This window comes from Nyctereutes procyonoides, unplaced genomic scaffold (genome assembly GCF_905146905.1).
Source record: "Nyctereutes procyonoides isolate TBG_1078 unplaced genomic scaffold, NYPRO_anot_genome, whole genome shotgun sequence".
Lineage (NCBI taxonomy): Eukaryota > Metazoa > Chordata > Mammalia > Carnivora > Canidae > Nyctereutes > Nyctereutes procyonoides.
This window is the reverse complement of record NW_026575122.1, coordinates 25,397,059-25,421,657: the sequence shown is the minus strand read 5'-3', so window position 1 is coordinate 25,421,657 and position 24,599 is coordinate 25,397,059. Positions and strand designations below refer to the sequence as shown.

At 34.5% G+C, this 24,599-nt stretch overlaps 1 protein-coding gene across 8 annotated transcripts in view; it reads right to left on the bottom strand.

Annotated features, from left to right (window-relative positions):
* Nucleotides 1-24,599, bottom strand: part of ANKS1B (ankyrin repeat and sterile alpha motif domain containing 1B) — a 1,038,970-nt gene that overhangs the window by 579,312 nt on the left and 435,059 nt on the right. For all 8 annotated transcript variants that reach the window (XM_055336281.1, XM_055336283.1, XM_055336282.1 and 5 more), the window contains exon 12: nt 6,110-6,290. In XM_055336281.1, coding sequence (XP_055192256.1) covers nt 6,110-6,290 — 181 coding nt within the window. The remainder of the gene's footprint in view (nt 1-6,109; nt 6,291-24,599) is intronic.

Genomic DNA, 24,599 nt, shown 5'->3' with positions numbered 1-24,599 from the left:
GGTTGGGGGTGAATGGGTGACGGGCACTGAGGGGTACACTTGACGGGATGAGCACTGGGTGTTTCTGAATCTTGCTATAATTCCTAAAACATTTTAAGTGGGACTTTGTCCATTTTTTTCACTACTATATTTTCAGCCTCTCAACAGTATCAGGCACAAACTGGTACCAATAAATGGTTATGGAAAGAAAAAAAAAATAAATATGAATGGAGATCAATATAGAAATAAACATGGTTTTTTATATCAAATGTTTCTTCTAAAAAAATTGCACTGATTTAACCACAGCATGTAAAGCTATTTTATGGAGGGAGAGACTAACTCAGCCACTTATCTTCATACAGATCTAAGATTCTGTAATTATCAATAATTATAATTGTTCCTGGTCTGAACTACCTAGCCCACTTTAGTACCTTGACTCCAGCAATTCTTTGATCCTACTGGAATCCCCAATCCAATGATCCTTTTGATTTTTCAATGTTACTTGTTCCCTTGTTGTCCTCTTTTCCTCCTTCTCCATCTTGAATTTTATGGTCAAACATTACTCTCATTCTCTTGCATTCATATTTCCCTGCTCTTCAATATACCCATTTGACAAAAACACATTCTGAAATTCAACTCTCTGAAAACTATGCACTTGTGTTCCCTCAACTGAACTGAGCTGCAGAAAAAGACAGAACCATATGGGCTAATCTAACTTTAAGTCCATGAATATGAACTTCAAATGGGGTCTTAATGCCACCAAGCAATTATATTATATCTCCCTCTTCCAATCACTGTTTCTTTCTCCTAAACAACTCTCATTCCATCTTCTCTTTCCTCAGTCTCCAAATCTCCTCCTCCCTCCTTCATCTCAACTAATGCTGCTGCTTTCTCCTTAACAGAGAAAATAGAAATTATCAGAATAGATATTTCTCAGATTCTCCCCACATGGATCCCTTTCTAGCATTTGTATCCACACTGGAAACATCTTTCTTGCCTATTTCTCATGGTCTTGTCTAAAGCTGACCTCTCTTCTTGGCTAATAGAACCCATTCTCTCTTTCTCCACCTTCACTGCACTTTTATAATTCTCCTTGGAAGAAATTTCTTGAAAAGGTAGTTTTTATTTGTTTTAAGTCCTCTCCTCTTTTAAACCCATTATGTTAGGTTTTTGCCCCATGAATTTCAGCTAAATTCCTCTTTCAAGGACAGCAGTAACTTCCACATTGTTATGCCCACTAGGCAATTCTGACTCAGTCCTCTTCCTACTCAACTTGTTAGCTACATTTGGCAAAGTTGATCACACTTTTCTTCTTAATAACTTTTTTTTTCATCTGACTTCAGAACACAACACTCACCAGAAGGTTTCCTCCTACTTAACAGGTTATTCCTTCTCAATCTTCTTTGCTAATGTTGCCTTTTATCCCCTCTTTCATTGAGCTCAGTTTTTGGTTCTCTATCTATACCCACTCCATATCATCTGTATAATAATGATGTTCACATTTATATCTTTAGACTGGACCTTCTGCTGCTACTCAACACATCTATTCACATACCAAGTAGGCTTCTCAAACTTTAAATGAACTCTTGGTATTTCTTCCTGCTCACCAAACCTGCTCTTTTGACAACCTCTCACATGTCAGATCATAGTAAATCCATTCTGATAGTTGTTCAAGACAAAAATCTTGCTGTTTTCCTTATTTCTTTTCTCATACACTACATCCACTCCACCATGAAATCCTATTGGATCTTCCTTAAAGATATGTCTAATATCCATCCATTTCTCTATACCTCCACTGTTTCACCTTTGATCTGAGCTAACTTCATCTCTCATTTTACTGCATCGCAATAATAACCTCCTAACTGGCCTTCCTGTTTCTACTCTGTTCCCCTTCTTCAATCCATTCTCAACAAAACAGAGTAATCCTCATAAATAGAAGTTAGATCATTAGTCACCCATCTTCTCAATGACCTGAATTTTTTCCTCATTTCACCCTGAATAAAAAGCCAAAGTCCTTATAATGGCCTATTAGTTCCTACATGATCCATCTGCACCCCCTTCTTACTTACAAATATTCATACTTCAGGAAATAGCAGTATGATTTGATGAATCTGTTTAAGCCAGAAACTTTGGAGGCTTCCTTCAACTTTTCCCTTTTACCATCATACATCCAATCAGTTATCATAACCTGTTATTTCATTGTGTCTCTCAAATCCATTTACATCTTTTCATAGCTGATGACATTGTATCTCCCCACCTCCAATTTTATCTTATCTCAAATTTTAATAGTGGAACCATATTTCGAATTAAATGCAAATCTATTCATATCATCCCACAGTGGGTCCAACTCCACAGTTCTTTCACTTTAACAACCATTTTTGATGCTTCACAAACTGATACTTGGAACATATAAGGCAGTGCCTTACAAGTAGGAAGCTTTATTATAAACCAGGCTACTTTTGAAATGTCTCTGTTATAATAAATTCATTCGGTCACTTATTCAATGTGTTTTACAGTATACAATTCATTTTTGAGGGTATATTAGTCTTTGTTCTGTAAATAACATTTTGTCAAGATTAATTCTTTTGTGCATGTAATCATTTACAAAATGAACTGTAGGTTTATCTAATAATTTAGATTATATTTTTAATTTAAGAAAAGGTCAGATACCTACAAGTGCAGATCTGTGTACATATTTAGGCTATTTCCATCTTAAAATTACTATAGATTTCTAATGATAATATTAAAGAAAAAAATAATATTAAATAATATTGATGATAATATTAAAGAATAGTAGTTTCCATATTCTATAAAATGTGTTCACATAAATAAGCTCATTTATTACTACAAGTACTCAAAAAGTAGATACTATATCCCTTTTTCAGAGGAGCAGATTGGAAATCAGAGAAGATAAGTGATTTGATGAAAAATATCCAGCAAATCAGTGACAGAACTAACTCTCGAATTCACTGTCTTTCAATGTATACCATGTGGTAGTGCCAATATGTGCAGGTATCTATGTATGTATGTATGTATGTATGTATTTTTTTAGAGGTTGAGGGAGTGTAGAGAGAGGGGGGTGGAGAAAGAATCTTAAGCAGGCTCTACACCCAGCACAGATCCCTACACAGGGTCTATCTCACGACCCTGAGATCATGACCTGAGCTGAAATCAAGTCAGTCGCTTAACTGACTGAGCCACCTAGGAGTCCCATATGGGCAGGTTTTTATGTACAAAGTATAATAAATTATCTACATATAATATAATGAATGCTACTTCTCAAGTTGATAAATGTCTACCTTAAAAGTTTTATTTATAAAATTAAAAGTTTTATTTTTTAATGTAAAACAAATCAGCATTATCCTTCCACACTATTACTAAGTAACAATCTATCCTAAAACTTTTGATGTAATATGGAAGTGACATTACATTAGGAAACCATAGTAACATGCTGTTTGAAACCATTTCAACTGTTAAAAGGTCAGATTTTTGGTTCTATTCAAAGGTCAGATCTGAAAATATCAATTTTGGAATGTGTGGCAAATTACAGTTTCTTCACATGTCTGGACACTGCCATCAAATTCCTGACAGCAGTAAAATGTGTGTGTTTTAAACCTCTACCTTTAGTGGTCAGTGATTTGAGGCTAGACTCATTGTATCTTTTACTCTTAATTTTTATATAAATAAATAAAATTTTCTATCTACCTCAAAGGACTGTTGAAAATATTCAAAAATTAAAATCATCCAAGAAAACAGTGTACTAATGAAAATAAAGAGCTGATATTTTCCTAAGGCAAGTGTCAGAATACTTGTCAATCTTCCCATTTTAGAGTTTTAAATCAGGAATAGTCATTCAAGTATTAACTGAGTAATAATTATATATGCAGAAACTTTTCTGGGGTCCATTTTTATTCACAAGTCACATCCCATCCCTCCTCTCCTACTGACTCAGGTACGTGGCAGACATATAAATGCTCATGCTCAATGAACTAGCGGTAGGCTTCATTAATATCACAGTGACTACTACTAACAGCTACTAATATTTATTGAACACTATGTGCCAGACACAGTGCTAATTATATGCATTACCATAAAATAGGGTGAGTTAATATAATTAATTGTTAGTTTAATTCTATATCTAAGAAAACAATAGCTTTATAAAGAGGTTAAATCTCAGCTAGCTAGGTAACGTATAGTCCCACAGTTAGTAAACAAATTTAGGTAGCCTGACTTTGGTGTCTACAATGTGTCAGGAATCATTCTAGCTTACAATTTCAGAAAGATGAGAGAAGATAATAAATAACTAAACAAGTGAACAGTGCAACTTTACATAGTAAATAAGGATATGGAAAAAGGAAAAAGGATAATTTGACAGAAGTGACAAGAGCAATGTTGAAATATAGTTTATCCTCTTTCTATGTTTCCTTGTCTACAAATAATAACATCTAATTCATATATCAGTTATGAGATTTAAATGAGTTAATATACATAAAATGTCTTGAACAGTATATGATGTATGGTGTTAAAGTTTTTGCTTAAAACTTATTGGTTATTAATATTATTATGATTATTCTTTTTGCATCTTTATTATTGTAATTGTTATTATATTGAGGGGCTTAATCAAGATAAGGTGATATGGGCAGGCTTCTATGAGAAAGTGTATTTGAGTCAAAACCCAAATAACATTCAGCCACATGAAAACTTGAAGATAAAGATTCTACACGGCAGAAACCAAAGTACAAAAGCCTAGGACTAGAATGCCTAGAAAAGAAGGCCAGTGTGGACCAAGATGAGTGCTCAAGTTTCGATTACAGAGCTGGTCAGAGTTAGGCTATATTGAGCTTCATTGGCCTTCGTGAAGAGTTGGATTTTATTCAGAGTTCAGTGAGAAGCCACTGATTTTAAGCATGATAGTGATATACTTTAATTTATACGTTATAAATATCACTCTGGTTGCCATGAAAAGATTAGATAATAGCTTCCATAGAATATCTATGTCACTATTTCCCTTAATCATTATTTAAAAAATCTTAGTTTTCCTAGGGGGAAGTAATTTTCTTGCTATATTTTTGGAACATTTCTATCAGTGCTCTTAAAAGTACAGTCAGAGTAAAGGACTTAAGTATGGTGCCTACATTTATATAGTCACACAACACACTCATTTTTTTTAAGATTTTATTTATTTATTCATGAGAGACACAGAGAGAGAGACAGAGGCAGAGATACAGGCAGAGGAAGAAGTAGGCTCCATGCAAGGAGCCTGATGTGGGACTTGATCCTGGGTCTCCAGGATCATGTTCTGGACTAAAGGCGGCGCTAAACCGCTGAGCCACCAGGGCTGCCCCAACACTCATTTTGAATAAAGGTTACATGGAATACCCATATAAATGATACCTTATGATTCTAAAATTCATAATCATTTCTAGTGGACTTTAAAATTATATCTCTTTAAAACAAAGTAGTAGAATAGTTCACTTACTTTAAATTAATGTAAATTCTTTTATTTCTGTCATTTGGCCATACTAGTTATTTAGCTTCTTACCCCCAAAGAAACATTGCAAATCTGATTGGGTGGAACCAGGTCCATGTTACTAGTGGGTGTGGTTACTTTCCTTAATCTTCCCTTTACCCCCAGCACCATTTCTTCACAGCTTCTCCTCTCCAAAATCACCTTGGCTTGAGTAGATTGAAAGTCCACTTAGGCTACACCACCCAACTCAGTCTTACCAGATTGATACCGGTTCTGTAGCCTCAAAGCAGCTATTAATAAAGTTGCATATTGATGAGTTGATACCACTGTGTGGAGACGGGTAAATAGTGGAAGAAAAGCATTTCTGGGTCTCTTGTTATTTCACTACCATAAGAGCATTAAATCATCATCATAAATCATCATAATTCATATGTAACACCTGAAAGGCCATTAATGTATCCAAAAAGAAAAAAAAATGTATCCAAAAAGAATATTATATCAACTCTCTGACAAAAATAGTAGTGCCCTACATTGCTATACCTGTAGATGAACAAAAAACAATGCAAATTTATATGAAGATTCCTCTTAATCCCTCCACCTTATTAAGGCTTTAGGTTTAAAAGTTCAAAAATATAGCTTCATAAATTGAAACTGCTTTACCTGTATGGCCAGTTCCCTCGTTCTTGACTTCTGTGGTTCCCACAGAAGAGGTGGGTGGACTAACAGGAGGGCTGGAAGTAAAGCTTGCACATCCTGCAGATGTGTTGATTTCGAAATATTCTTGGTTGTGATTCATTCGGTGAAAATCCAGAGAAGACACAATAGATGTTCGTTGTTTAGGCTAAAATAAATGAGTATGATGAGAGTATTAATATGATCATGTTCATCTTCAGCCCAATCTTCCAACTGATTTAATCTAAGTGATAATTTTATCAGTTAAACTATCTGGTTTTTATACTTAAAATATATTGTGCTTTCCAGAAAGATGCAAAATAATCCCTTGATGAATTAGATAATGAAAATATTTAATGAAATAAATATTTTGGCATAGTGAATAACATAACTTAGGCTTTTTGTTAGATTTCCCCAGAAGGCTGTACAAATATAGTACACAGAATTTCTCTTAATAATCACTTTGGAAAGTTGCAAATTTAAGTCACCTTTCATTTAACTAATGTTTATTAAGCATATGGCATTTGCCAGATCCTGAGGATATAGAATCTAATAATAAAATAGCTCTTACAACATTGAAGCATAGTGAAGGCAGTTCTGTTTTGTGTTTCCTATATAGTCCAAGAAATTGATAGCATTAGATATTGTCCCCATGCTGGAATTTGACCATCAGAATTAAATAAAGTTATATAGAACATTTACCAGGACTTAAGAATCTACTTGGTATTTTTTGTGAACTTTGATTTCCTTTTTTAAGGATTTTAATTAATCCCCAAATAGCAAGAAAAACCAATTTAAACATAAAAGTTAAATCATGAGTAATAACAGATATAACTTATACTCTTCACCAGTAATGGATGTTCCATATAGCAGTTTTCTGGGGTTTTTTTTTCCTCATAGTTTTAATTATATACGCTTTTCTTCTAACATTGTCCTTTAAAAGTACAGTCTTCTCGGCTCTCAGAATTGTGTGCATTTTCTAAGAATCAATCCAAATTTTCTTACTTTTTATTCTTACTCATATTGCTGAAATAGTAACAATCTCCTATAATATTAACAAGAGATTAACTGCAATTTCTTTATTATAAAATGTACTGCACTTTACTATCCCCAAAGTACAATAAACTTTTGGTTTACTAAAATTTTCACTGTCCTCAAACACTTGTTAACTTAACCACTGTACTCTATAGATTATCATCCTGCAAAATATTCAAGTTACTCTCTCTCTTCCAGCTCATCATGTTTTTTTTAAGTAGATATCATTTAGTCTATAATCTAAAATAGACAATGATATTGAAAAGGTCTCTGTTTTACTGTTTTTTTTTAATTTTTATTTATTTTTTAAAGATTTTATTTATTTATTCATGAGAGACAGAGAGAGAGAGAGAGAGAGAGAGAGAGATGTAGAGACACAGGCAGAGGGAGAAGCAGGCTCCATGAAGAGTGCCCGACATGGGACTTAATCCCAGGGCTCCAGGATCATGCCCTGGGCTGAAGGTGGCACTAAACTGCTGAGCCACCAAGGTGGCCCCTTTACTGTTTTTTTTTAATGTAAAGAGTGTAAATTATCACAACATGCTTTATTATTTAACCATTACAATATTTTTATGAAAGAGACTTATAGGCACTGTTATACAGGCAAATCATTTATTATTATGACACATCAACTCAGTAGTAGAATTCAAATTAGTCCCCACATAGGACTCAGTTGATTTTGAAGTATGAAAGATCGAGGTGCAATGTCAGGCTTAGTTTCTCATGAAATGTCTGTGCTTGGGGCTACTAAATCTCAATTTCACATTCATGTTCTTTATACTAGACTATGTAACAGTAATTAAAAGACATGAAATATGACACTGTTTCCAATGGAAACACAGGTATGTCCATAATCTTCACTTTGTTTTATCGTATTATGATTTTGCTTCACCTCATATATAAGCAGTGGACCAAGTTTGTATAATGTTCTTTTTCATAAACTTTATAAAGATCGAGCTAATTGATACAGATGACTCCTTTATTTCTATTTCTTAAACCCATTTCTGAACTTGACTACCCAAAGCTCTAATTATATTGGAATCACAATTTGTCATGCAATCATGAAAGCAAACAGGCTATTTTCCTGTTGTGTAATTCATTCTAAAAATATTTGCTTAGGGTATAGTAAATTGCAGATACCTTGAAAGCAGTGTGATAGGAATAAGACTAATAAGACATTGCCCCTGTTCTCCAGGTTATTATAGACTTGAAGTGGGAGAAGGGATGGTACATGAAGGAAGAAACAAGCAACCCAGGTATTATGCATTAGGGCAATACTGTACAGTGAAAAGGGCTATGATAAGTGGAGGCATAAAATATGAAAAGTGAGTCTCTACTTTAGGGAGGAGATCAGGAAAGGCTTTCACAAGCAATGATTTATGGCTGAGTTGAATCTCAGTGAAGCAGAGATGGTAGGCAGACAAAAAAGGATGGCGAGAAGAAAAGTACAAACCACAAATAGTTCATAATGGCTATGGGGCAGAGAATGTGAGGTAGTGGTGGTCTCAAGCCACGAGATATTCCAAATTGCAGGGTCCAAATCATAAAACATTCTAATGCCATGTTAAGGAGTTTGTCTTTAACCTAAATGTTTTAAGGAATCACAGAATGATTTCCAAGCAAGAGGATTTCATTATTGGATATGTATTTTAATAAACTCATTTCAGCAGTTTAAAGAATGGATTGGTCAGGGCTGGATTAAGGGAAGGGAGACTAATTAGGAATATGTTAAAGAGTTCCAATCGAGAGCTAATAAGGTTAGCTCTTTAGGTCTTGGTATCTGATTGAATCTGAAGGTTGATTTTTAAGGAAGGAGTCTAAGTTGACTCACAGATTTTTGCTTGGGTAGATGCCAGAAGATAAGGTTTTTGTTTTGTTTTTCTGAAAAATAGAAATGTATACATTCCCATACCAGAAGTATAAAAGATGTATGCTCGTATGCTACTGGGAGTCAGTATAAACTGTTTAATACATAGTTATGCAAATCTACATATTTCCTTCTATTTCTTTGAGCAGAGTGCTATGATCTTACTGTAACGGCCTTCAAATAAAATAACTAGAGGAAGAAAGACAGGCTAATAGAAATTCCAAACAGAAGAAACCAAGGATCAGTGATCACCTATCTACGTTCTCACTTGCTTCTTCAGAAGCAAATTTATTATTAGCCAGGAACATTGATAGGGGAGTTACTGCCCAAAGCTGAGTATCTGAGATGATGAAGAATGAGAATTATTATATGTTAGCAATACTTTAAGAAAAGGATCAGCAAACTATGGTCTATGGCCATATCTGTGGCCCAACCATAGGCTGGGGGCTTGTAACTAATCCTGACCAAATGACAGTCAGTCTCTATGCCTCTCTTACTCTCTAGAAGATGTAGTAGTAAGACAAAGGAAGGTCATTCAACCGTACTGGGCATTATGAGAAGTTGAAGCGAAACTCCTTTATGTTAAACTGCTGAGATTCTGAGTTTGTCTGTTGTGGCAGCTAGCATTACTTTACCCTAAATAGCACAATGCAGTGGCTTAGAGAGGTTAAAGGATTTACTCAAGATTACATAAGTAGTTAGCAGAATGCCTTAGATAAGAAGGAAGGTTCATGTGTTCATCTAGAGACAAGTGGGTGGTGCCTCAAAGCACAAAGAACAGAGGTGGGATTTAAAAAAAGGTATCTACATGGAGAAATGAAATAACAGCAATGGGAAAAAAGAATAATTAGATGGTAACAGTATTAAAAATGGAGATTAAAGAAGATTACTCTAAAATATTCGCTCAAACGTTGATTTTAATAATTCCATTTTCCTAACAATCCTGATGGGATCTTGCTAAGCCATATAGTACAAGAAAGTGTTTTCACAAATTCACTGAAATTACAAATAAAAGTTGCCACGTTTCAAGTTTCAATGAGTGGTACTGTGTTCACTGTGGCTACTCCTCGAAAACATCTCCCTCTCCTGTGGACCAATACTCATATCTCTCTACTTTCCAAAGGACTTGCTCCCACATATATTTACTTAACCAGAGTCAGCAAACTATACAGATCATGGGTCAAATCGAGGCTTTTATTTTGGTAAAGCCTGTGAGCTAGGGATGGTTTTTACATTTTTTAATGGTTAAAAAAGTCTAAAAATAACATTAGTGACAGGTGAAAATTATATCGAGCTCAAATTTCAGTGTCCATAAATGAAGTTTGACTGGAAAAGATACATATCCATTCATTTACATGTGGTCTATGGCTATTTTCACACTATCATAACAGAGTCAAGTAGTTAACAACAGAGACATTATGACCCACAAAGACTGAACTACTTTATTCTCTGGTCTTTTACAGAAAAAGTTGGTGACCACTACTATAGATTGATTAGGAAATGTCTCTGAGGATCTGAAATGGAACAGCTGTGTGAATGACTAAAATAGTCAGAGGTAGTTCCATAGAGTTAATGGAACCAGTGGCAACATGAAAATGTGGGGTTCCTTGTCCTAAAAGCAGGAAAAAAACCGCAACAGTTTCCTGTCTTCCATGGTCTTGTTACTTAATATCTTATTCCTTTGGGCGTAGGGACACTCACAGGTTGAGAGCACATCCTCCTAGGCACATAGGTGCTCTGCCCTGCAAATGCACCCAACCTCCATCCTCCCCACACTCAGGGTCTCACTGCTGCCTCAGCAGTTGCTGGCTTAGCCAATAGCACCACAACTTGGGGAGCAGGTGGCCAAGAAACACACCCAGGAAGGTGGGGAGATGTAGGAGGCAGGACCACAGATAGGCCCAGGCTCCATTTTCCCACAGACTTCACTTACAAAACACAAACTCAGAAATAAAAATCATTAAAGATTTTAGACAGCAATCGCAAAGCATTAAATCCCAAGCATGGGCCCCTTCTTTGTGTGGGGCCCAATGAGACTGAGTTGGTTCCCACATCCATGAAGCCAGTGCCATCTTAGTCCCTAAAGGGGACTAACATGTAAATTTACTGATATGTCATACAGGATGGTATGCATTTCCTATACTTATTGCAGATTCTCTTAATCAAGACCTATTACGACAAGAATTATCTTTATGTTCTGTAAAGATAAGAAAGAAAAATAACATATTCTGATGCAACTTAAAAAATTTCATGGCATTTCTGCATCTCAGTTAGATATGATTCACATATGAATAAAATGAGAACATGTAATTCCTGACTGGGATTTAGGTAACATGTGTATTTACTTCCAGATATTCTCTGTATTGGAATCTAAGTTTCAAATATCCACTTTTATGTTTCCTCTTCTATTATTTCAAGTTATTTAAACTACAGGGCATTTAAAAAATCCACTTAGATTTATGTGGATTTTAAGTCATTCAAATTAACTTAATTATAAAGGGACTTCATCAACCTCCTAATAAAGTGTCAAATAGGACTAGAGGGATGCTCTTGTGTCAGAAAAAGCGGTACTACCAAAAGTCAGGGTGATATTAAATTCTCCAAGCAAAAGCAGCCTCCAAACTGAGTTCCCAAAGACAGCTGAATGTCAGAAAATTACCTAGTAACATCAGTAGAAATATGTGAAAATGAAAGACTTTCCAGACACTAGCCCACTGATAAAGTATATCACTACGAAGCAAAGTCCTGCCAAGCCAATGGTAATAAAAATAGGTGCCTTCTTAAACACTTTTTAAAATGAGGATGAGGTGGATAATAAAACTGGGAGGCTAGATCAGTAGTATTTCCTTTCAGAACTTTAATCCACCTGGAATGTTTTATGTATATGATGAAAAAATTAATTCTAAGCATTTTATCCCCAAAATAATAGCCTCCTGCCCAATACCATCATTCTTTCACTGGTTTGAAATGTCACCTTTATCATACACTAAATTTCCAAATATAACTGGGTCTGCATTTTTGGACTGAATTATATTCTCGTTGATCTACTTGTCTATTCCTATACTAATACACTGTTACGGACTACTTCTAGAGCTCCTAGGTTTTTAAAATTAAAAAAAAATATTATTTTATTTTTATTGACGTTCAATTTGCCAACATACAGTATAGAGCTCTTAGTTAACAGACATTGGATCTCTTTGATTCTCCTTGTTTTATTTTTTTATTTTTTTTCTCCTTGTTTTATATTCTGGGAGTATCCTACAATTTGATATCCTAAAGCACTTTCATTAATTTGTTTAAAAAGATACTGATCATCAGCCTTGTGTCAGACACTGTTCTAGGCTCTAGAGATACATCAGTGAACAAATAAGATAAGGCACAAAATTTTTACTCATTTTATCATGACTTCAGGTGTAATGATCATAATTTTAATTTTTTTTCTTTTTTCTTTTTTTTTTTAAAGATTTTTATTTATTTATTCATAGACACAGAGAGAGAGAGAGAGAGAGAGGCAGAGACATAGACAGAGGGAGAAGCAGGCTCCCTGCAGGGAGCCCCATGCGGGACTTGATCCCGGGTCCCCAGGATCACACCCCAGGCTGCAGGCAGCACCAAACCGCTGCACCACCAGGACTGCCCCATAATTTTAATTTTCAATAGCTTTTCTTGTTTTCCAAGTATTACACTTTAAAAGTTATCTGTTCCTAATGTTGGGAGTTCAATAATCTCTCAAATCTATGGATATTGATTATAATCTTTTTCTGTCATTCTGTTTTCTCAAAAGTCATTTACTTTGTTCATTGATCTTGGTTCCTCCCTCTTGAATTGTTCATTTTCCTCAAATGTCTGGTGTTCCTGATCAACCATTTTTAATTACCTAAGGCACTGCCCCATTTCTCTCTCCTGCTCTAATTCCCACAGTAGGAGCTTCAACAGACTCTTCCCCTTACTGAGATAGTTGTTACCATCTGGTAGGCAAACAAAGTCAATTGATCCATGTGTAAGATGCTGAGGTTCTTGAGTTGCCCTGACTAATTTCTGCCTAAATCCAATGCCAGTCACTTTTATCTTTCAGAAGTTCCCAAATGCTTCCCATAGTACCACTCACTGTTCTTCATAACTGCTATGGATTCATCCTTGTTTTTATATTTATTTTACAATTGTAATTGTATATACGGAGGGAGAGAATGTAAAAAGTTGGGATCCGTTCACCTTCTTGAGTTAGAATTCTCATACTTCTGTGCTTTGATCACTTTTAAAACAGTATAAAGGATCTGAGAGAGTCCAGATGACAACTCAGTAGGTGCAGAATTATTAAACTTTTTATTACAGATGTCATATAAGTTAAAAAACAATTTTTATGTTTTTTCTTTTCAATGAAAGGAAAAAACTTTTAAACGGGGTACATTTTTAATGAATATAATGGTTAATGTGATTAAGACTTATTCTAAAAATGTAGAGCTTCCTATCTCCAGGTAAGCAAAATACCAATCCTTCGCTGTACAGTTATGGCCAGACACAGATAGAAAAAAGAGTATGACCACTACAAGGAAGTTAAAGTGGGTGTGAGTAAATATCAGGTGCTTAAGAAGACTAGACTCTCTTCTAGGAACTTGAGATTTGTTATCTCATTTAATCTTATAGTGTTGGTATTAAAAGTAGGTATTACTCTCCATTTTACAATGTACTTGAGATTTAGAGATAGTCTCACACTTAAGAAATGGGAGAACTGAAATTAAAATACCATCTATGAAATTTCAGATTGATTGCACTTTCCCCTAGGACATCACACTACAGATAAAGCAAAAAGAAGTATTAAGTTACAGATGAAGCCAAGATCCTAATAGTTCTTGAGTTTCTCATGTTTACATCAATGAGCATTTTCCTACTTTCAGTCCACTGGCAGCATTGATTTTTTTTAACAATCATCATTTTCAAGAGTATTGAAGAAAATTCAGGTGGGCGGAAAACATGAACAAAGAGAATCTAATTCTGTTATACATTAAACTCTTACAGTCACTAGGTGTTAAATTGTTTACTTAAAGGCAGAAATTTTTAAAAGTCTTTACATTTTCTGCTTTTATCACTTCGATTTATATCATTTTTATATGGAGATATTTGTCAATGGATTAACATATATATTCATCTTCTATTAAAAGACACAAAATTATAAAACTCTTAGTATATCCCTAGTAATTAGCATGTATAGGAATGAGTATAAAGCTTTTAAAATGGAAAATCCATAATATATTTCTCCATATGAAATCGTTTCTCCATAGAAGTTATTCAAATGTGAAATGGGAAGACTACATATAGTTTTATTTGAAAAAACTGTACTTCCAAAATCATCATAGATATTGAAGAACTGGAGAGCCTTTGACTTCCAAACTATGAAGTTTGTTCTTACAAACACTTATCCTAGCATTAAAATAATCATGACTATCTTGCAAAACTATTTTTTAAATTAGGCGTTTCAAATATTTATGCATTAATAATTCAAATATGTTCAATGTGTGTAAAATTAGAAACAAGACTAGCTTTATTTCCCACATTTAGGTTCTTTTTTAAAAAAAATTTAATAGCACCAGGAAGTAATTATACAAAAGATTACAGAAGATATGTTCTTAGCAGCCAAAATAGCAAGTTCCTATTACTGTGTGAGTGAAACAATGAAATTTTTACAAATAAAGGTGCACACCACCTTCTTATTTTTTACAACTTAATATTTTAAATTATGTTTTTTCTTTGGAAATTGTTGATTCACATGCAGCTGTAAAAATAATACAGAGAAATCTTACGTGCTCTTGTCATAGTTTTCTCCAATGGTATAATATCTTGAAAAAAAAATGTGTTGCAAACAACATCACAACCAGGATATTGACATTGATACAGCCAAGAAACAAATCTATCCCACAGGGATCCCTCTCATGGCCTCATTGGTCTTTTATAGCTACGCCTACTTCTCTCCTACCCCCACTATTCATTCTTTATCAGGTATGTGACTTACAAATATTTTCTTCAGTCTATACTTATCTTTTCATCCCTTAATAGTTTTTTTTTACAAAGCAAACATTTTTAATTTTGATGAAGTACAATTTATCAATTTTTCCTTTTATAGATCAAGTATATTTATATACTTTTATAGATCAAGTATAAGAACTCTTTGCCTACCTCTAGATCTTGAAGATTTTCTTCTATGTTTTTTTCTATAAGTTTTATAGTTTTAAATTTTACATTTAAGTAAGTTATCCATTTGAGACAATTTTTGTAAAAGATGTAAGAATTTTTTTCAATTTTTTGCCTATGTATGTCTAATTGCTCCAGGACCATTTCTTGAAAAGGTTATCTTTCCTCCATTGCATTGCTTTTGTACCTTTGTCAAACATCAGTTGAGTATATTTATATGAGTCTATTTCTGGGTTCTCTCTTCTGTTCCATTGATCTATCTGTCTATCCTTCTGCTAATAATACCATATAGTCTTGAGTACTGTAACTATAAATCTTAAAATTAGGTAAGCTAATTCTTCCCAGTTTATACTTCTCTTCCAAAATTGTTTTAGTTACCCTACCTCCATTACATTTCTATGTATATTCTAGAATAATCTACATGTCTTCAAAAAATCTTGCTTGGATCTTACTGGTGCAGCCACTCTGGAAAACAGCATAGAGTTTCCTCAAAAAGCTAAAAATAGAGCTATCCTATGACTCAACAATTGCACTACTAGGTATTTATCCAAAGGACACAAACATAGTGATTCAAAGGAGCACATGCACTCTAATGTTTATAACAGTAATAACCACAATAGCCAAAATATAGAAAGGGCCCAGATGTCCACTGACAAATAAATGGATAAAGAATATGTGGTTTATATATACAATGGAATATTCCTTGGCCATCAAAAAGAATGAAATCTTGCCACTTGCAACAACGTGGATGGAACTACAGGGTATAACGCTAAGTGAAATAAATCAGGAAGAGAAAGACAAATACCATATGATTTCACTCATATGTGGAATTTAAGAAACAAAACAGATGAACATAGGGGAAGGGAAGGAAAAATAACTAAGATGAAAATTGAGAGGAAGGCAAACCATAAGATGCTGAACTCTAGGAAACAAACTGAGGGTTGTTTGGAGGTAAGGTAGGTGGGGAGAAGGGGTAATTAGGTGATGAGCATTAGGAGGGCACTTGATATAATGAGCACAGGGTGTTATATGCAACTGATGGAATCACTAAATTTTACCTCTGAAACTAATAAAAATATGGGGAAATTTTTGCTTGAATTTTGATAGAAATTATATTAAACTTGTATATCAATTTAGGGAGAATTTACATCTTTCATACAAGTTCTTTATATGTTCTGTTTGATTATATCTAAGTATTTCTTTTCATTTTTTCGCGTGTGATTGTAAGTGATATTGTATTTTTAATTTCAGTGTCTATGTGTTCATTGCTAGTTCATAGAACTATAATTGCAGTTAAGTGGGTGACAGGTATTAAGGAGGGCACTTGCTCTGATGAGTGCTGGGTGTTTAAATGTAAGTGATGACTCACAAAGTTCTACTACTGAAACTAATATTACAATATATCTTAACTAATTGGAATTTAAATAAAAACTTAAAAAAGGAAAGAAATACAGTGTTTTTTAATGTTTATTTTGCATCCTGTGACTTTGCTGAATTTACTTATTAGTTATAGGAAGTTTTTTTGTTTTGTTTTGCTTTTTTTGTATATCCCTTGGAATTTTCTACATAGACAATCATGTCATCTACAAACAGGAATGGTTTTATTTCTTCCTTTCCAATCTGTATACATTAATTCCTTTTTTTTTTCCTTATTGCACAGGCTAGAACTTCTGGCACTATGCTGAGTAACAGTGGGGAAGAGATCAGACATCTTTATCTTGCTTCCGATCTTAGGAGAAAAACATTCAAATTTTCACCATTAACTATAATGCCAGTTGCAGTTTTGCAGATGCTCTTTATCAAGTTGAGAAAGCTCTCCTCTATCCTGTAGGAGTGTTGTTTTTTAAATCACAAATGGATCTTGAATCTTGTTGAAATTCTGTTCCTGTTTCAATTGATATGATCATTTGGTTTTTCTTCTTTATTAAATTTCAAACATTGAACCAGTTTTGTATCTCTGGAATAAACTCTGGTTGGTCATGGCATTTAATTCTTTGCATATATTGCTGAATTCTATCTACTAGTATTTTGTTGGGCTTTTTGTTTGGCTGTTTGATTGGTTTTGTACTATTTAGTTTTGGAATCAGGGGAATACAAGCTAATTTCATAAGACGAATTAGAAAATATTCCCTACTCTTCTGTTTCAAGAAAAGTTTATTTACATTTGACTTACCCCTCTTTAATATATCTCCAGCAAAACTATGTAGGCTTAGAGATTTCTTTTTGGGAGATTTTTAAATTACGAATTAAATTGCCTTAATAGTTACAGTATTTTTCACATTATCTTTTTCATATTGGGTGAATTGTGGCAGTTGGTGTTTTAAGAACATCTAAGTTAAATTGTCAAATTTATGTGGGTAGAGTGGTTTGTAATACTACTTTTGATGTCTACAGAGTCTGTAGTGACATTCTCAGCTTCATTCCTGATGTAGGTAATTTACGTCTTTCCTTTCTTTAGTTTCAGTTTAGGAACAGCAGGAAATAATCATATAATAATTTATAGAAGACATGTTCTGATCAGCAAAAATAGGAAGCATGTATCACTGTGTTAATAAAAATAGTTTTTACAAATAAAGGTGCAGTGTGTATTGTTTTATAACTGATCAGAAGTCATTGAGCTTTCTTAATTCTTAATTTATATCATTGTTTTAGTAACAATAGCACTCATTAAATACATGCTGTGCTAGGTATCCCACATATATACTTTTTTCATGTAAATAGCACAACTCTGCAAATGTGAATACCACATTTTTACAAATAGGGAAAATAAAACTTCTCAAAGGATATTCAGTAACTTTCAAAGACAGTTTTAGAATCTAACTCAACATTTCAAAACAATGCTCACACTATCATACCATGCTGCCTTTTGTGTATAATTACCCAAATGTCTTTCTATATGATAAAAATAATGGTACTTTTTTGTTTGTTTGGTAAGAAAACAAAAGTTTAAAAGAATATTTCCCTCAGGGAATCTATAAAAGCAATTTCTAAAGAGTTTATCACCAAAAAGTAAATAAATAGTGGAAAGAAGAAATAAGTTATGGTTTAAACTAGCAAGATGTGACAATACAAGTACTTACATGAATGAATTTAAGATGACATGAGGCTTTAAGAAAAAGTACATGAAACTTTCTGTGGAACAAAATGCAGTGTCAAAGGAATTTGTGTCATAGGATGATGGAGTTTGTTCTTTATGAAGATAAGTATTCAAATTAATTTTGGCTAATAATTCCAGCTCCTTTTTCCACTAAGCATTTTCCTAAAACATTTATTAAAATGCACATCGACTAAAGTTTTCCTTTTTTCTTGTCCCATCTCTGGCAAAGGAAATGCTCAAAAGGCAAGTAGAAAGGAATATATGGATATAAAGCAAATATTTAAAAAAACAAATGGAGTAATTCCTAAACAATCAAAAATTGGCTTTACTTACTAACTTTGCTTGGAGTTTTCTTAAAGAAACAAAATTAGTAAATTCTGAAATACTCTGAAATTCTAAAATGTTTTTCTTCATTTTCATATTGATGAGAAACTGAGCACTCGATTCATGTGGTCCCAAATTAAAAGGCACCTATAAGCTTTCCACTAGTTCCATGGATAAAATTTATTGACACGTGTTTATGAGTCAGAATGGGATTTGGAACAAGACAGAATCAGATTCAAATCCTAGTGTCAGTATTTACAGTTCAGTATTTGCATCTATAAATGGGGATAATATAACCTGCTCGTAGAATTCTTATCTGGATTGAGATAATGTAATGAAGCACTAGGATAATGCCTACTGCAAAGTAAATAATTGATAAATATTTGTTCTCTTCCTTTACTGCAAGAGAGTAGCACCTGACTGAAAGAACGCATTTATGAGTCAATCACAATGTGGCTCTCCAAATAATTGGCAGAATCACCAAATTAAATGCAGAAGACAGCAACGGGACCCCATCAATACAATATAATTTGTGTATATGTACAAATACATAAGAGGTGAGTGTTGAAGGAAAAGGGGGAATCAGGTAGGTTTAAAAGAATATACGGAAAAAAGACTTATTCCACCAGAATTCAAAACAGATGTCCTGAAAATTTTAGTGACTGCCTTCATCAGAAAGCTACCAGGGCAGTCTCTGATGGGATATAGGGGACAGAGACCCTGCTAGCACCTGTCTAAATATGCATCCATCTCTGATCTAGAGGGATGAGGGCTCAAGGCAAGTGTGAACCATAGTGCTGGACAGGAAGAAGAGAATGTGCACTCCAAATAATCTCTATTTCTCCATTGTGGATAAGTAATTTTAGAAAGCATTGGCATTTAGAAGTCCAGGAGCTTATGTGATGACTTTATCAAAGCAGAAAGTTAGGAAGTTATTAGGAGTTTGAAGAGCTGGCACCAGACAGCAGCTCTGGGGAAAGAAGCTGGTCATTAGATAGATTTTGAACCCAAACAAAACATTGTTCCTTGGTATACTGGCTTACCAAACAGAAGAATCAGCAGAAAATCATTTCTCTGATGGGGTTGCTTAAGCTTGGTTCTGTCATCTCCAGTTTCCAAGTTAAAGAGTACTAATCACTAATCACTAAAAGGCAGGCACAGTTCCCTCCCCCATGGACCTCATTTTCTTGTGAAAAAGAGAGACATGGAGTGGAGAAGTGAAAAATGCTATGACGAAGCAGAGGGTGCTAGGAAGACATAAAATGACCTGACTTGGAGAATAAGAAAAAAACTAAAGAAGTGATATTTCTTTTTTTAAGACTTTATTTATTTATTCTTGAGAGACAGAGAAACAGAGGCAGAGACATAGGCAGAGGGAGAAGCAGGCTCCCTGTGGGGAGCCCAATGTGGGACTCAATCCCAGACCCCAGGAACATACCCTGAGCCAAAGGCAGAAGGTTTTACTTCATAAGGTTAACAGTATATATAAATGAACTATTGCTGTTACGTTTATTTCTGTGTAATGCAATAAGCAGGAAGATAGGGTTATAACTACTATATGTTTATTATGGTCTATATACTTTATCAATGTAAACAATCCCATTCATTCCTAGCATTTTCCCCCTTTTTTCAAGTTTTTATTTAAAATGCAGTTAGTTAACATACAGTATATTAGTTTTAGGAGAATTTAGTGATTTATGACTTACATATAATACCCAGTGCTCGTCTTTTTTCAAAATGAGATTAACTCATTTATATTTACATTGATAACTGCTCTGTTTAATATTACTTCTGTCTTATTTTATAATGATTATTTTTTGTTTTGCTTTTTATTTTTATTTTCCTCCTCCTCCTCCTCCTTCCCCTTTCACTCCTTTCCTTTTCTTCCTTCTTTCATAAATGATTTGGCTATCCTTGTTACTCTGTCATTAATAGTGGCTTTAAACTTTCCCACATCATTAAACACCGCATTAAACATAAACTTAAGGATATTTGGAAAATAATTAGAAACTATATATTCTATAATGTTCCATGGACATTGTCACCACTTGTGACTTTATTTACTTCATCTACATGACTGTCATTTCCCAGTATGATTCCTTCATGCAAATAGAAGGGCATGAGCAAGCCAAAACTAAAAGTGCATGACAAATGGGAAACCCATCTCCCACCAGCAAGCTCCCAACAACAGCAAATACTATAACATTTGTGCTGAATATATAGTGGTGTTCACTGTTAACTTTCCACACCCTAATGAAGACTGAGGTTCAACTAAAGAGAGTCAAAAGGTCAACATCCCTGTCCCCCTACAGATGTCCCCATGTTTCTGTGATTATTATGCACCAAAAGAACTGCAATAACTGGGATCCCTGGGTGGTGCAGAGGTTTGGCGCCTGCCTTTGGCCCAGGGCGCGATCCTGGAGACCCGGGATCGAATCCCACGTCGGGCTCCCGGTGCATGGAGCCTGCTTCTCCCTCTGCCTGTGTCTCTGCCTCTCTCCCTCTCTCTCTGTGTGTGACTATCATAAATAAATTTAAAAAAATAAAAAAAAATAACTGCAATAACTACCTCATGATGGATAGCAATGCTTTCCGCATCACCAACTCCTTTGCCTGCCCTGCCTCCTTCACCAAACTCTTCCATGACAACTTTAGCACTGTGAAGGTACCAATGACCACAGAGCATGCTATAACCACCCACAGAAGACCATGGATAGCCAACTGTGGTATGATGGCCAGAGTGCTACTTAAATTATCATTGCTGAATCTACTGATCACCAACACAGCCAAGACCATGGGTAAGCTGATCCCTGAGCTAAAAGTCCACTGGCATGGCCTTCCACATCCCCAAGGTCAATATGTTCGTTATAGATGTGACGTGGAGAAAGTTGCCAAATACAATAACATTAAGGAGGGGTAAAGCAGGTCAGCTGGACCCCTTCCCTTGGGATACACTAAAAACCACGATGTCTCCCTGTGATATGACTTTAATAATATCCTCTCTTTTGCCAGATTCTGGAGCTGACATTGTCATCAAAGACCACTTCTTAAGCTGTTTCCTGATATGGCAATGAACTTGGCTTCAGAAACCATGTAATCCTGAACCATCAACCTCCACAAAAACACCAGAGAAAGAGACACCCTTAGTTGCAATGAAGTCTCTCTCCATTTTTGTTTCTTAATTTAGTGAAAAATTTTGATAATTTCTATCCAAGGCTTCCTAAAGAAGGAAAGAGATTTAGAGAGCTAGCTATTATTAGTAAAGTGCTATACCTAAACCTAGCAAAGAAAACAAAGAAAAGAATATTTCTTTCTTGACACAAGATTAAAACATTTTAGTGAATTAATCATGGACACATAAGCAGGCATTAAAAATTATATCATATGAGAACATTTCATATCACCAGAAAATCTGAGAATATATTCATTTAGTGGAAAAACAAGTTACAAAGCAATATGCACACTATGTGTTTTTTAAATTAATATATGTGTATGGAACAAGTCTAATTGTTAATGATGATTATAACTGAGGGGTGATGTTTTTCTTTATGCATTTCTGAGTCTAATTATCCTTTCCATCATATCATGTTGAATATTTTTAGTTGCAAGCTATTCATCAGACAAACTAATTTTCTTGGACTATTTCTCTAGTTAAAATTAGATTTTCACAAAAAAATTTCTTCTGTAACTTGATAACTATTGCTTGATTTTGGTGAAACACTCTTGTTAGAAGAGTTTTAAAATATGGGCAGCAAATTGAGTGAGGAAATTGGAGTCATTAGTTATCCTGGTAATAAATATATACACCCTCAATACATATATATTCCCAAATAAATTAAGGCAAAAGGCAAAACAAAATATATTAAATGGATAAAAAAATTACAATTTTTAAAGAAATTAAACCTTCACATTCAGTGTCGGGTAAAAAGAGGAATAACAATAAACTGCTTATAGTTTTTAGGGTGGCCCTTGGAGAAGTTGCTCATTCTTAAAACCTCATGAAGTGTCATGAGAAACAATTCAATACCAGGGAAAGATAAAGTCAGGAAAAAGAATCATAGTGACAGAAGAGAGTAAAAGGCATGGGATTAAATTACATTTTAAACTGTTTAAAGGAAACTTTAAGGGGTATTGTCACACTTAGAGTCTTTGCATTTATCCACTTCTTTAAGCTTTGTATTGAACATTTTTAAAAATCCTTATGCTCACAAAACTTATTTATGACAACCTCTTTAGTCATTTTTTTCTACAAAAATCGTGGAGTACCTTTCTTGGGTAGGAATGGAGAGATAACAGTGGGCATTGTAGTCACAGTTTAGAGACACCAGAGAAGGCCTCCTTTAGAAAGTCATATCTAAAGTGGAATCCAAGGGTGCCTGGGTGGCTCAGTTGGTTAAGCATATGCCTTCTGCTCAGGTCATGATCTCACGTTCCTGGGATTGAGTCCCTCATCAGGCTCCCTGCTCAGTGGGGAGTCTGCTTCTCCCCTCCTTCTACCCATCCCTGCTGCTTGTATATTCTCATTCTCTCTCTCTCATTCTCTCTTTCTCTCTCCTTCTCTTTCTCTCTCAAACAAATAAAAATTAAAAAATCTCTTTAAAATGGTGCTGTCAGAGATTGTCAGATATACTGCAGAGTTATATAAATCAAAACAGCATGGTACTGGCACAAAAAATAGACTCAGAGATCAATGGAATAGGATAGGGAGCCCAGAAATAAACCCACTAAGTGGTGAAAAGATAAAGCTTTTTCTCTAAGATCAGGAATAAGAAAAGCACCATTTTTATTCAATATAGTATTAGAAATCCTAGCCACAGAAATTAGGCAAGAAAAAGAAATAAAAGCCATTCAAAATGGTAAGAAAATAGTAAAACCATCACTATTTGCAGATGACATGATACTATATATAGAAAACACTAAAGACTACATCAACACTATTTGAACAAATAAATGAATTCAGTAAAGTTGCAGGATACAAAACTTACAGAAATTGGTTGCATTTTTTTGTGGTTCAGTAGTTCATTTTTTTTTATTTATCTTGTCTGATTTAAATTCATTAACATTTAGTGTATTATTTTATTTTATCTTGTCTGATTTAAATTCATTAATATTTAGTGTATTATTAGTTTCAGAGGTAGAGTTTAGTGATTCATCAGCTGCATATAACATCCAGTGCTCATTACATCATGTATCCTCCTTAATGCCCATCACTCAGTTACCCCCCTCCTCCCCCCTCCCCCACAGCAACCCTCAGGTTGTTTCCTATGATTAAGGGTTTCTTATGGTTTGTCTATCTCTCTGATTTCATCTTATTTTATTTTTCCCTCTCTTCCCCCATGATCCTCTATTGTGTTTCTTAAATTCAACATAAGTGAAATCATATGATAATTGTCCTTCTCTGACTTATTTCACTTAGTATAATACTGTTTCTATCCATGCCAAATGTGAGATTTCATTTTTGATGGCTGAGTAATGTTCCATTGTATAAATATATCACATATTCTTTATCCATTCACCTGCCAGTGTACCTCTGGGCTCTTTCCATAGTTTGGCTATTGTGGATATTGCTGCTACAAGCACTGGGCTGCAGGTGACCCTTTAAGTCACTATGTTTGTATCCTTTGGGTAACTACCCAGTAGTGCAATTGCTGGGCCATAGGGTAGATCTGTTTTTAACTCTATGAGGAACCTCCACACTGTTTTCCAGAGTGGCTGCACCACCAGTTTGCATTCCCACCAACAGTGTAAGAGGGTTCTCTTTTCTCTGTATCCTTGCCAACATCTGTCATTTACTGACTTGTTAATTTTAGCCATTGTGACTGGTGTGAAATGGTATCTCATTGTGGTTTGGAATTGTATTTCCCTGATGCTGAGTGATGTGGAACATTTTTTCATGTGTCTGTGGCCATTTGTATGCCTTCTTTGGAGAAATGTCTGTTCATGTCTTCTGTCCATTTCTTGACTGGATT